Source organism: Hyla sarda, chromosome 10, assembly GCF_029499605.1.
Source record: "Hyla sarda isolate aHylSar1 chromosome 10, aHylSar1.hap1, whole genome shotgun sequence".
NCBI classification, from domain to species: Eukaryota; Metazoa; Chordata; class Amphibia; order Anura; family Hylidae; genus Hyla; species Hyla sarda.
The window spans coordinates 141086581-141101962 of record NC_079198.1 but is presented as its reverse complement, the minus strand read 5'-3'; the positions used below and the strand labels follow the sequence as shown (position 1 = coordinate 141101962).

Genomic DNA, 15382 nt, shown 5'->3' with positions numbered 1-15382 from the left:
TTCCTGATCCCCGTTTTTGTGGCCCCTCGAGAGATTCCCTTATTGAAGAACAAGTTATAATGTATTATATTATGGTCACTATTTCCTAGGTGTCCTTCTACCTGCACATTAGTTACTCTGTCAGGTCTGTTGGTTAATATTAAGTCTAGTTGGGTGCCCCCTCTGGTCAGGTCCCTTGGTTAATATTAAGTCTAGTAGGGCGCCCCCTCTGGTCAGGTCTGTTGGTTAATATTAAGTCTAGTAGGGCGCCCCCTCTGGTCAGGTCTGTTGGTTAATATTAAGTCTAGTAGGGCGCCCCCTCTGGTCAGGTCTGTTGGTTAATATTAAGTCTAGTAGGGCGCCCCCTCTGGTCAGGTCTGTTGGTTAATATTAAGTCTAGTAGGGCGCCCCCTCTGGTCAGGTCTGTTGGTTAATATTAAGTCTAGTAGGGCGCCCCCTCTGGTCAGGTCCCTTGGTTAATATTAAGTCTAGTAGGGCGCTCCCTCTGGTCAGGTCTGTTGTTTAATATTAAGTCTAGTAGGGCGCTCCCTCTGGTCGGGTCTGTTGGTTAATATTAAGTCTAGTAGGGCGCCCCCTCTGGTCAGGTCTGTTGTTTAATATTAAGTCTAGTAGGACGCTCCCTCTGGTCGGGTCTGTAGGTTAATATTAAGTCTAGTAGGGCGCCCCCTCTGGTCAGGTCTGTTGGTTATTATTAAGTCTAGTAGGGCGCCCCCTCTGGTCAGGTCTGTTGGTTAATATTAAGTCTAGTAGGGCGCCCCCTCTGGTCAGGTCTGTTGGTTAATATTAAGTCTAGTAGGGCGCCCCCTCTGGTCAGGTCTGTTGGTTATTATTAAGTCTAGTAGGGCGCTCCCTCTGGTCGGGTCTGTTGGTTAATATTAAGTCTAGTAGGGCGCCCCCTCTGGTCAGGTCTGTTGTTTAATATTAAGTCTAGTAGGGCGCTCCCTCTGGTCGGGTCTGTTGGTTAATATTAAGTCTAGTAGGGCGCCCCCTCTGGTCAGGTCTGTTGGTTATTATTAACTCTAGTATCACAAGCTCAAACAATCGCTTACATAGAAACATAGAATGTGTCGGCAGATAAGAACCATGTGGCCCATCTAGTCTGCTCAATAATCTGAATCCTATCAATAGTCCCTGGCCCTATCTTATATGAAGGATAGCCTTATGCTTATCCCTATCTTATATGAAGGATGGCCTTATGCTTATCCCTATCTTATATGAAGGATAGCCTTATGCTTATCCCTATCTTATATGAAGGATAGCCTTATACTTATCCCTATCTTATATGAAGGATAGCCTTATGCCTATCCCTATCTTATATGAAGGATAGCCTTATGCTTATCCCTATCTTATATGAAGGATGGCCTTATGCTTATCCCTATCTTATTTGAAGGATAGCCTTATGCTTATCCCTATCTTATATGAAGGATAGCCTTATGCTTATCCCTATCTTATATGAAGGATAGCCTTATGCCTATCCCTATCTTATCTGAAGGATAACCTTATGCTTATCCCTATCTTATATGAAGGATAGCCTTATGCTTATCCCTATCTTATATGAAGGATAGCCTTATACTTATCCCTATCTTATATGAAGGATAGCCTTATGCCTATCCCTATCTTATATGAAGGATAGCCTTATGCTTATCCCTATCTTATATGAAGGATAGCCTTATGCTTATCCCATGCATGTTTAAACTCCTTCACTGTATTTGCAGCGACCACTTCTACAGGAAGACTATTCCCTGCATCCACTACTCCCTCAGTAAAGTAATACTAAGTAATAATACGTAGTGTACTCTCTTTTATAGTTACCAGACACCACCTCTCTCTTCCACTGCCTGGAAGTGAATGCAAAGGGCAGGATATTTTATCTGAGCAGTAGCCCAGCTGCTTGTTAATGATTTCACCTCACACCCTAAGCAGTGTTTGTCTTCTATTTGCTGATTCTGTACCTTTTAGTCCTCCTGGTTCTGACCCTTGCCTGTCCTGTTTCTAATTTCGTACTTTGCTGCTATCCTGGTTCTGACCCTTTCCTGTTCTGTTTCTGATTTTGTACTTTGCTGCTATCCTGGTTCTGATCCTTTCCTGTTCTGTTTCTGATTTCGTACTTTGCTGCTGTCCTGGTTCTGACCCTTGCCTGTCCTGTTTCTGATTTTGTACTTTGCTGCTATCCTGGTATTGACCCTTGATTTATACCCTGGGATCCTAATTTCCTCCCCAACGTGTCTGTCTGTTACGAACATGGTTAGTCTGATCCTGCTGACGCCCAGCCAGTGTAGGGACTGTCGCCCAGTTTATGCTCCCCTGTTTAGGACGGATCGTCAAGTAGGTAGGGAAAGTGGTTGTGGGCGAGTTGAAGGCCTGTTTCCTGCCCGATCTGACAGAATCTTTACATAAGTTTCAGATTGGTTCATACTTGTACCGTACACACTGTAGTTGGTTTGCAAGGTAACACAACACTGTCCCATAATAGTAAAGAGGAGCACACAGCAATAACCTTGCACTGCAGGAGGAATAGCCCAGAGATCACCGGCCAAGTCAGGCTTCATATATGTAGTATAAAAGGACGGGCCGGCAGAACCTATGATGTCCATAGACCCATGTACTTCACACAGACTCTCTGCTAGTTTGATACATTCTGTGAGTATTATACTATTATGTAATATATTATAATTTATTTTATGTTTATACTTTTTTTTATTCTAGATATGGGAGGAAACATATCAGAGGGTTGCAAATGAGCAGGAAATTTATGAAGGTAAGATGGCTTCACCCTCGTGATCACTGGGGGTCCCTCCTCAATGATCAGTATAACATATTCTATGGTTTCTCAACAGTGTGCCTCCAGCTGTTGAAAAACTACAACCCCCAGCATGCCCAGACAGCCTTTTGTTCGGGCATGCTGGGAGTTTTAGTTTTGCAATAACTGGAGGTCTACGATTTGGAGACCACTGACAAAGTATCCTAAGCCTAATGGTTGTGATAAACAGAGCTAATTTTCTCCATAAACCAGCACCACCCCTGTCCCCAGGTTGTGTGTGGTATTGCAGCTTGGCTCCATTCACTTCAGTAGAACTGATTTGCAATACAGCACACAACAGGGGTGGCACTGTTTTTGGAAGAAATCAGCTTCTAATACTGGATACCCCCTTTAAGCAATGGTCCTTCTTATAACTACAGCTCAACTACACGACCTCCAGCAACTAAAACAAGAAAACGGCTACTTAACCACCATCGCCAAGCAGATTGCGCCGTATGTACGATCCATCGCCAAAGTTAAAGAGCGTCTGGAGCCCAGGTAGGAGCCCAGGCAGCTTCACTTTATTGATAACCGTACAGGTAATGGTTCAACCCGAAGAGTCCGGAACACCTGTATAGTCCTAGGACTTTATCCTGGGGTCAGCAGGTAGGTTCATGTTTAGCTTAAAGAGGCACTCCGGAAATTATTATTTCTTTATTTATTTTTATATAGTGCAGCATAGACTATTATTAGAGAACAATGTAGAGGTTCTTGTGTATGCCTTGTGCTATCCTGTTTTAGCTGATGTGGCAGGCATGGGGTTTTCAGCCATACTGGATGCCATTCCATCACTGAAATGATTTCCTTATTGTGCCTACATTTCCCATAAATCCTCTGGCTTTGCAGAAAGAGGGAGTGGAGTCTGAGCACCTGATCATCTAATGAGGCTGTTAGTGCTGGAGGTCCCCCTGGTGAACTGATTACTCATAAATGGGTTGGGGTCAGTTCACATTATGTGCAGTTTTAATGTGTTTTCTTATTAAGGCTATGTTCACACAGCGGAATTTCTGAGCAAAATTCCACAGAATAATTGAGCCAGAAATTACGTAAAAATGTTATGCCCATTATCTGATTCCGCTGTCCCATTCGCACACCAGAAATTGTGCGTTCTGCAAAGTTTAAAGACCTGTCTTCAAATTCAGCAGAATTGGGGGCAGAATCCCATAGAACTCAATGGGGTTTAGAAATCATTCAGAATTCTGTGTTTTGAACGCACAGAAATTCCGCCAAATCTGCAAAATTTTAGTGGAATCGCAGAATTTCTGCAGTGTAAACACAGCCTTAGAGGGCGTTTTTAGAGAAATATTTCCATGAGGTGAAAGTGATTTGGCCTCTTATTTTAGCTGCGGCCTTTTATAAAGATCTAAAGACTTTGGGTTGTGTTCACACGATGAATTTCTACTACATTATTCCCACATTTATACCAAATCTTTGCTGTTTTTGCTGCGATTTTCCAAAATTGCTGCAAAATGACAAATGTTTACAGCGATTTGCACAATTGCTGTAACAAAGCAAAATTTTGCTCTGTATTTTCCCTCGGCTCCTGTGGACTGCAGCTAATGTAACAATATATACAGTAGAATCTCCCAACAGCAGACACTCATGGGGAATAAAAAAGTGTTCCCTATTGAGAGATGTCCCCTATTGAGAGATGTCCCCTTAAATCACCCCTTATCAACTCCCTGTACAATTTCATCCCCCCTTTATACCCTGTGCCACTTTATTTGCCCTGTGCCAAATCATCCCCCCATTACCCCCTGTGCCACATCATTTCCCCTTTGATCCCCCCCCATGTGCCATTTCATTCCCCCTTTATTACCCTCTGTGCAAATTCATCACCACCTCTTCACCACTCCCTGTGCCATTTCATCCCCCCCCCCCTTACTCCTTGTGCCACATCACTTTTCCCCTTCCTCCTAACCCTGTTGTTCTTCCTACCTGGCCAGCAGGCTCAGGTGCAGGGGCACTTAGTGGGATTCTCCTAAGGTCCTCTGTGCTGCACTTACTAAGAGCAGCAGTGGTGTCTGTGGGTACTGATGAGTAATGTCAGGAGCTTCACCCGTCATTGCCTGCAGCCGCCGCTGCTCACAGCCTCTCAGTGAGCGCAACGCAGAGGACAGGTTGGATAAAGGGGAAAAGAAATAGAGGGGGTGGGAAAGAGGGGGTGATGCGTTTGCACAAAGGGTAATAAAGGGGGAATGAAGTAGCACAAGGGGGATCAAGAGGAAATGATAAGGCACAGGGAGTTTAAAAAAAAAGGAGGGGGGATGATTTGGCACAGGGGAATAACGTGGCAAAGGGGGTTGAATGATGTGGCCGGAGGACGAACAGAAGGAGATCACTGCTTAAACACGTGTCTTCTGCTTCTGTGCTGGGGCTACTGCAGGGAAGTGCAGCGGGGGCCTGGGCCCCTTACAGGGGTATTGGCTGTACCCCCTGACGGCGGCCCTGTGTACAAGGTAGGGATGGCATATAAGCCTTGTTGTCCCCTGTTGGGTGTGTCTGTGTCCGCTATTGGGAATGTCCCTTATTCGGAGGGTGCAAATACATTAAAGAGAACCTGTGATCAAACCATATTTCCTAAACTAACAACACCCCTCCTGCCCTAAAAAAAAATTCTGAGCTTTAAAAAGCTCTGTATTTTACATTTCCCCTGGTGGGGCTGTGCCCCGCATGCCCCTGAGTTTGGACTCCTGCAAATTCAGGTGGAGACCAAACTAACTATTTGAGAACAGAACAGAGCCACCTAGTGGCCTTTTTTTTCCAATCACATTATAAACATATAAAGGTTGAGAATTTAAACAGCAAATAAATAGCAAAGTGTCTTATAATAACATAAGAAATAATATATTAAAGGAAATCTGTCACCAGGTACCGACAGCAACTTAACCCCTTAACGACGCAGGACGTATATTTACGTCCTGCGCCGGCTCCCGCGATATGAAGCGGGATCGCGCCGCGATCCCGCATCATATCGCGTCGGTCCCGGCGCTAATCAACGGCCGGGACCCGCGGCTAATACCACACATCGCCGATCGCGGCGATGTGCGGTATTAACCCTTTAGAAGCGGCGGTCAAAGCTGACCGCCGCTTCTAAAGTGAAAGTGAAAGTGACCCGGCTGCTCAGTCGGGCTGTTCGGGACCGCCGCGGTGAAATCGCGGCGTCCCGAACAGCTGATCGGACACCGGGAGGACTCTTACCTGCCTCCCCGGTGTCCGATCGACGAATGACTGCTCCGTGCCTGAGATCCAGGCAGGAGCAGTCAAGCGCCTATAACACTGATCACAGGCGTGTTAATACACGCCAGTGATCAGCATAGGAGATCAGTGTGTGCAGTGTTATAGGTCCCTATAGGACCTATAACACTGCAAAAAAAATGTAAAAAAAAAGTGTTAATAAAGGTCATTTAACCCCTTCCCTAATAAAAGTTTGAATCACCCCCCTTTTCCCATAAAAAAAATAAAACAGTGTAAAAAAAATAAAAAATAAACATATGTGGTATCGCCGCGTGCGTAAATGTCCGAACTATAAAAATATATCATTAATTAAGCCGTACGGTCAATGGCGTACGCGCCAAAAAATTCCAAAGTCCAAAAAAGCGTATTTTGGTCACTTTTTATATCATTAAAAAATGAATAAAAAGTGATCAAAAAGTCCGATCAAAACAAAAATCATACCAATAAAAACTTCAGATCACGGCGCAAAAAATGAGTCCTCATACCACCCCATACGTGGAAAAATAAAAAAGTTATAGGGGTCAGAAGATGACATTTTTAAACGTATAAATTTTCCTGCATGTAGTTATGATTTTTTCCAGAAGTGCGACAAAATCAAACCTATATAAGTAGGGTATCATTTTAACCGTATGGACCTACAGAATAATGATAAGGTGTAATTTTTACCGAAATATGCACTGCGTAGAAACGAAAGCCCCCAAAAGTTACAAAATGGCATTTTTTTTTCGATTTTGTCGCACAATGATTTTTTTTTCCAGTTCGCCGTGCATTTTTGGGTAAAATGACTAATGTCACTACAAAGTAGAATTGGCGACGCAAAAAATAAGCCATAATATGGATTTTTAGGTGGAAAATTGAAAGGGTTATGATTTTTAAAAGGTAAGGAGGAAAAAACGAAAGTGCAAAAACGGAAAAACCCTGAGTCCTTAAGGGGTTAAAGGATACCTGTCACCAAACTAAACTTTATAGGAAATCTGTCACCTGCACTAACCTATCAGTACCGATAGTGCAGGTGACACTGGTGACAACGGTACTCACCTTGTCCCATTCCGTGGTGGGCATCTCCTGTAATCTTCTCCGGTATCTTCACTCCGGGCACCCGGCTTGGGGCATGGGCGGAGTTTAGTGACATCACCGCTGCTGTTCTCTAGTAGCGGGACCCAGCAGTGGTGATGTCACTAAGCTCCGCCCATGCCCCAAGCTGGGTGCCCGGAGTGAAGATACCGGAGAAGATTACAGGAGATGCCCACCACGGAATGGGACAAGGTGAGTACCGTTATCGTCAATGTCACCTGCACCATCTGTCAGTACTGATAGGTTAGTGCAGGTGACAGATTTCCTTTAAAGTTTAGTTTGGTGTCAGGTATTCTTTAAGAGAGAGTACCTGGCACCAAAAAAGCTTTTTATATTTTGTTAAACAATTTATGAGAAACAACTTTCTAATACCATGGGATTAACAAACATTTCTTGCCAGCCTGGCAGCATGAGTCCGAACTCTCAGTGCAGCCGGGACACTGAAAAGCACGGCGCAGCCCCCCGCATGTCAATCAGACAGTCATGGCAGGATGGCCCGCAGAGCCGGTCAGAACCCCTACCCCCCGTGATTCCAAGCAGGACCGCAGATCGCGGGGCTAACAGCAAACCAAACCCCACCCCCCAGTTACCAGATTGCAGACTACCGGATTACAAGAAGGATCCGGAATCAAAGCAGGCCGCAGAAGAAGGGCGGAAGTGAGCCCAGCAAGGCTTCAACTGATGTCACGCCTGCTGGGCCACTCCCCCTTCCTCTCACAGACGGCAGCAACATGAGTAAATAACAAGGGATTGAAAAAGGTAGGAAAAGGGGAAGGAAGAGTCACGGAAAGATGGAGGGAGGGATTAGGGACAGATGAGTTCATGATAGGTACTCTAAGTCTTATGGGAATCTGCCAGGGAATTAAAAACAGTCCGCTACTGGGACTGAATGTATAGTGTCCACTAAGGGAGACTTTACTGTATATATAAACTGATATCAATGTGATTTCCGCCATTTAGACTGAAAGAGCCGAAAGAGCAGAAGGACGACGTGTCAGAGAAGATATATGAGGATTCTTCATGGATGGAGCTACACAGCAGGTACTAATATATACAGGTACTAATATATACAGGTACAAAGTATATACAAGTAGAGAGTATATACAGGTACTAATATATACAGGTACAAAGTATATACAGATACAAAGTATATACAAGTAGAGAGTATATACAGGTACCAATATATACAGATACAAAGTATATACAAGTAGAGAGTATATACAGGTACTAATATATACAGATACAAAGTATATACAGGTAGAACGTATATACAGGTACTAATATATACAGATACAAAGTATATACAAGTAGAGAGTATATACAGGTACTAATATATACAGATACAAAGTATATACAAGTAGAGAGTATATACAGGTACTAATATATACAGGTACAAAGAATATACAGGTACAAAGAATATACAGGTACTAATTTATACAGGTAGAAAGTATATACAGGTAGAAATTATATACAGGTACTAATATATACAGGTACAAAGTATATACAGGTAGAAATTATATACAGGTACTAATATATACAGGTACAAAGTATATACAGATAGAAAGTATATACAGGTACTAATATATACAGGTACAAAGTATATACAGGTAGAAAGTATATACAGGTACTAATATATACAGGTACAAAGTATATACAGGTAGAACGTATATACAGGTACTAATATATACAGGTACAAAGTATATACAGATAGAAAGTATATACAGGTACTAATATATACAGGTACAAAGTATATACAGGTACTAATATATACAGGTACAAAGTATATACAGGTAGAACGTATATACAGGTACTAATATATACAGGTACAAAGTATATACAGGTAGAAATTATATACAGGTACTAATATATACAGGTACAAAGTATATACAGGTAGAACGTATATACAGGTACTAATATATACAGGTACAAAGTATATACAGGTACTAATATATACAGGTAGAAAGTATATACAGATACTAATATAAGGTAGAAAAACAGCAATGCTTCAGCTCACCCCAGTTGCGCACGGACAGAGCGCGGACCTCGCCCAATTGAACAGCAGAAGAAAAGAGGAGTCCAGCGTCCAGAAACTCGGAGGATAATATTTATTCACCAGATGGTCATAACAGGAACACAGGGTACAGTGACGCGTTTCGGCTTTACAACAAAGCCTTAGTCATACACAACTTGTACTACAAAAAGACCGGGTTTTTGTACATGTGGGTGGGCGGACATGACGCAACGGCACACCTGTACTGACAGGTGGGCCTGACGTCAATGCCACACCTACACAAAATGGTATAACCACCCACATGTAGAAACCAATGGCAACCGCCACTGCAAAACATGCAAAACAATTAGAAATCCAGAAAATTGTATAAAATTTGTCAAATAAGGACGCTTTTACATGAAAACAGTATTAAAATATATTATAATATATTAACATACATAGATATAACAATTTCTTTATTACAAAAATATCTTAAATATAAAATATAAAAGAGAAGAAAGATATCAACATGATTTGTAAGTTACAGGAATCTATCTCTCATAGTAAGAAAAGAAAACCGCATATCCATGAAACATTCACACTCATGGTTTATATATATGTGTATCGCGGAATTATGCTATCGCACTACAAAATGGAACAGCTAGAACCATGACGGTCATAGAAGAATGCACAGATAAGCAAAGCGGGAAAGGGGGGGTTTTTTTTTGAAAAAGGGGAGAGGGGGGAGGGGGAAAAAGAAGGAAAAGAGAGAAGGGGGGGGAGGGGAGGAAAGGGGAAAGGAAACAGGGGGGGGGAGGGGAAAGAGGAAGGGAAAAGGAAGGAAAGGTTTATGTGGGAAGGGGCAGTGACCCAGAGAAGAGGAAAGAAGAAGGGGGAAAAAGAAAAGAACTCAAAAAATACTCAAAAAATTGATAAAGTCAAAAAATACAAAAAATTCTAAAGATTATATCAGTAATGTAGGATCGTATCCATTCTTTTGTTCAAACCTTGAGGATATCTGGTCCCCAGCTTCAGGATCCAAAAGATCTCACGGTCTAGGATCTTATGTTTAAGATTACCTCCTCTAGTTGGAACCGTGACCCTTTCAATCCCCTGAAGCCGGAGGCCAGAGGTATCCCCAGCATGCGCCTCCGCGCAGTGCTTGGATACCATAGAGACGTTCCTAGATAGAAAATGTGGTACATCGGAAATATGTTTCCGAATCCTCATTTTCAGAGAACTTGTGGTGCAGCCTACGTATTGTACCTGACAGGTAATGCATGTGAACAGGTATACGACACCAGTGGTGTTACAGTTTACATACTGCTTAATTGGAAAACTAGTATGATTAACTGTAGACACAAATGTAGTAGAATTAGAAATATAGCTGCAACAAATGCACCTTTTAGCCCCACACTTGAATGATCCAATGTATGTCAGCCAAGTGGGTTTAGTCGAGGCCTTATCCTGGAACAGGCTAGGAGAGAGACGTTGGCCAATAGTAGGTGCTTTCTTAGACACACATCTATGGCCCCCTGTCAAAGCCTGTTTAAAATCTGGATCACTAGTTAAGATCGGCATATACTTATTGATGACCTTCTTAATTTTATGAAACTCTATGCTATACTGGGTAGAAAACACTACTGGTGAATTATTTCTGTTATCAAACTTAATGTTTCTATTATGACTATAGCTATGAATGACATTTCTATTATCACCATGATGTGTTTCACCGTGCATGTCAGAAGTAATACCTATTAAAGACTTGCGATCTTTACCATTAGCAACCGCAAGGGCTTTATCAATGGTCCACTGTGGATAATTCCTTGCTCTAAGGCGGTTGCCTATGGAAACTGCCTCCCCACTAAAATCAACCTCTCGGGTACAATTACGCCGAGCTCTAATGAGCTCACCAGTTGGGAGGTTCTCTATAACGTGTCTGGGGTGACAGGAATCAGCATGCAGGATGGAATTCACTGCAGTATGTTTCCTATAGGTAGATGTTATAACCTGGCCGACTTCTCTGTCACCCCACAGACGTAAATCCAGAAAATTGATCACCTCTGTCTCCACAGTTACAGTGAATTTTAAATTCAAATCATTCTGATTGAGGTATTCCGAAAATTCTTGTATGGCCGCTACATCGGACCTCCAGATAAAGAGGAGATCGTCAATGTAGCGGCCATACCACACCAAAGCGCGACTGTGGGGATTATTGGGGGCGAAGAGAATCCCCCTCTCCCACCAACACATGTAGATGTTGGCGAGAGAGGGGGAGAACTTCGCCCCCATCGAAGCGCCGGTGGTCTGCAGGAAAAACACGCCATTGAACATAAAAAAATTATGCTTTAGCAAATAATCTACTACCAATAGCATGTATTCCCGGAGACCACCGGGGTATCGAGAATAGGTTTCCAGAAACCAGGATAAGGCTAATAAGGCAAGATGATGTGGTATGACAGAGTATAGTGAGGTGACATCAGCTGTCACCCACTGATACCCCTCATGCCATTGTATCGAGTCCAACATTTCTAACACATGTTTTGTGTCTCTTATGTAACCTGGGATAGTAGGAATGAGTGGCTGTAGAAGTGAGTCAATCCACTCGCACAACCGTTCATTGAGAGAAGAAATCCCCGCCACGATAGGCCTAAGTGGAGGGGGAAATACCCCCTTGTGCACCTTGGGCAGCGAATGGAATATAGGTATAACAGGGCTATCAATAATTAGATATTTAGCAATACTTTCTGTAATATATCCATTCACTGCACCAAGATGCACAAGGGACTCTAGGATCTTCTTAAATTTCGGAGTCGGGTCACTTGGAAGGGGTCTGTATGTATCCAGATCATTTAACATTTCCATATTTAACTTGCTATAGAGTCCCCTATCCAATATGACCACCGCTCCTCCTTTGTCTGCTTGTCTTATGACTATGTTGTCCATGTTTCCCAATTCTTTGAGAGCATTTCTTTGTTTGAATGATAAATTATATTTAACAGAGTGGTTTTGCATGGACAGCATAGTCAAGTCTGACTCTACAGCATCTTGAAAATTATCTAATGCTGGGGTGCGGGACATGATGGGATAAAAGTCCCTATTGGAAGTGACAAAGTCAGGGATATCAGTTGAAAAACTGGTATCACATTGATCCTGTAAATTGGACGCCAGGGCAAGTTCGGAAAAGTTAAAACTGGCTGTGGAGCTCAATGGGGATGTATGTGAGAACCCAGAGACATGAGATGAATGCAAAGAGATGTTTATATTGGACACATCCGATACAACAGCATCACTAGAATAAGTATTGGTAACATCAGATACGGTATTCTTCTCAATGTTGACAAAATGTTTACGTAAGGTGATATTGCGAACAAAACGGTTTAAATCAAGTAAAGTCCGGAATAAATCAAATCTACATGTGGGGGCAAAAGAAAGTCCACGGGACAAAACTTCCAGTTGTGTATAAGAAAGAATGGTGGCAGATAAATTAAATATGGGAATAGAAGTCTTTACCTCTTCTGGTTGTGCTTCATTAGCCTGGTCTGAACGATGTTTTCTGCCGGCACGGCGTTTTTTGACGCCTTATTCTGAATCGTCATCCTATGCGGTGTCGGCAGAGGCGAGGAAGAAGCGTTTGGGGTCACAGTCCCAGTATGGGATCCCAAATCACTGGTGTCATCCATTCCACTTGATTCAACAGAGGAAAAGCTAACTCTCAAGTCCTTTTTATTTTGTGATTTATTTTGTTTCTTATATGAATTTTTCTTCCCTTGTTTCTTCAGGATGGACCTGGGAGTGATGTTATTCCCAGTGTTGGGCCAGATGAAAACAGAGTTGGTTTTATAGTCCTCCAAATCTCGCAGGAATTTTCTTTGTTTTACATCTGCAATTGAAGATTCCACTTTCTTTATCTGTTCTGTAATTTTAGTGTTGTATTCCACATAAATAGGGTTCTGTTCATGCTGTTCCAAGGAGGATTTAATGGTGGAGATTTTATCATTCACCTCTGCAAGTGCTTTTTCTTCGTACTGTATTATCAGTTTAATAAACTTTAAGGACGAATCAGCTAGCAGAAGTTCCCACTCTTGCTTAAACTGCTGGCAAAAAACGGTAGTGGGGAACTTTTTAATTCTAAGTCCCCTGGGAATCATTGTTTGATCCACATAATTTTTTAACGTGGTCATATCCCACCAAATTTTGGTTTCAGACAGCATAGCTTCCTCCAATTCTCGGAGTGCGATATTAAGATCAAGTGTTTCCTGAGTGTCCATACTGGTGGCATTGAAAATGCAGTGCATGCGTTCCTCACGAGTTAAATTCCCGTTTTGAAGAGCTTCACCTCCACCCGTGGCCATATTGAACAATGCAAGTCCAGTGCCGTATATCACCGGGGGATAGGTAAATCAAGCTTCGGGAGCTGGGGGAGCGCGAGGCTGGTCCACACAGGTAAGGTAGAAAAACAGCAATGCTTCAGCTCACCCCAGGTGCGCACGGACAGAGCGCGGACCTCGCCCAATTGAACAGCAGAAGAAAAGAGGAGTCCAGCGTCCAGAAACTCGGAGGATAATATTTATTCACCAGATGGTCATAACAGGAACACAGGGTACAGTGACGCGTTTCGGCTTTACAACAAAGCCTTAGTCATACACAACTTGTACTACAAAAAGACCGGGTTTTTGTACATGTGGGTGGGCGGACATGACGCAACGGCACACCTGTACTGACAGGTGGGCCTGACGTCAATGCCACGCCTACACAAAATGGTATAACCACCCACATGTAGAAACCAATGGCAACCGCCACTGCAAAACATGCAAAACAATTAGAAATCCAGAAAATTGTATAAAATTTGTCAAATAAGGACGCTTTTACATGAAAACAGTATTAAAATATATTATAATATATTAACATACATAGATATAACAATTTCTTTATTACAAAAATATCTTAAATATAAAATATAAAAGAGAAGAAAGATATCAACATGATTTGTAAGTTACAGGAATCTATCTCTCATAGTAAGAAAAGAAAACCGCATATCCATGAAACATTCACACTCATGGTTTATATATATGAGTGTATCGCGGAATTATGCTATCGCACTACAAAATGGAACAGCTAGAACCATGACGGTCATAGAAGAATGCACAGATAAGCAAAGCGGGAAAGGGGGGGTTTTTTTTTGAAAAAGGGGAGAGGGGGGAGGGGGAAAAAGAAGGAAAAGAGAGAAGGGGGGGGAGGGGAGGAAAGGGGAAAGGAAACAGGGGGGGGGAGGGGAAAGAGGAAGGGAAAAGGAAGGAAAGGTTTATGTGGGAAGGGGCAGTGACCCAGAGAAGAGGAAAGAAGAAGGGGGAAAAAGAAAAGAACTCAAAAAATACTCAAAAAATTGATAAAGTCAAAAAATACAAAAAATTCAAAAGATTATATCAGTAATGTAGGATCGTATCCATTCTTTTGTTCAAACCTTGAGGATATCTGGTCCCCAGCTTCAGGATCCAAAAGATCTCACGGTCTAGGATCTTATGTTTAAGATTACCTCCTCTAGTTGGAACCGTGACCCTTTCAATCCCCTGAAGCCGGAGGCCAGAGGTATCCCCAGCATGCGCCTCCGCGCAGTGCTTGGATACCATAGAGACGTTCCTAGATAGAAAATGTGGTACATCGGAAATATGTTTCCGAATCCTCATTTTCAGAGAACTTGTGGTGCAGCCTACGTATTGTACCTGACAGGTAATGCATGTAAACTGGATCCTGAAGCTGGGGACCAGATATCCTCAAGGTTTGAACAAAAGAATGGATACGATCCTACATTACTGATATAATCTTTTGAATTTTTTGTATTTTTTGACTTTATCAATTTTTTGAGTATTTTTTGAGTTCTTTTCTTTTTCCCCCTTCTTCTTTCCTCTTCTCTGGGTCACTGCCCCTTCCCACATAAACCTTTCCTTCCTTTTCCCTTCCTCTTTCCCCTCCCCCCCCCCTGTTTCCTTTCCCCTTTCCTCCCCTCCCCCCCCTTCTCTCTTTTCCTTCTTTTTCCCCCTCCCCCCTCTCCCCTTTTTCAAAAAAAAAACCCCCCCTTTCCCGCTTTGCTTATCTGTGCATTCTTCTATGACCGTCATGGTTCTAGCTGTTCCATTTTGTAGTGCGATAGCATAATTCCGCGATACACTCATATATATAAACCATGAGTGTGAATGTTTCATGGATATGCGGTTTTCTTTTCTTACTATGAGAGATAGATTCCTGTAACTTACAAATCATGTTGATATCTTTCTTCTCTT

General features: G+C 42.5%; 1 protein-coding gene across 7 annotated transcripts in view; it reads left to right on the top strand.

Moving 5' to 3' along the window:
* The window catches only part of RNF207 (ring finger protein 207), a 92926-nt gene that overhangs the window by 74204 nt on the left and 3340 nt on the right, over positions 1-15382 (top strand). For all 7 annotated transcript variants that reach the window (XM_056542951.1, XM_056542954.1, XM_056542953.1 and 4 more), the window contains 3 exons: positions 2707-2758; positions 3181-3298; positions 8072-8152. In XM_056542951.1, the coding sequence (XP_056398926.1) occupies positions 2707-2758; positions 3181-3298; positions 8072-8152 (251 nt within the window). The remainder of the gene's footprint in view (positions 1-2706; positions 2759-3180; positions 3299-8071; positions 8153-15382) is intronic.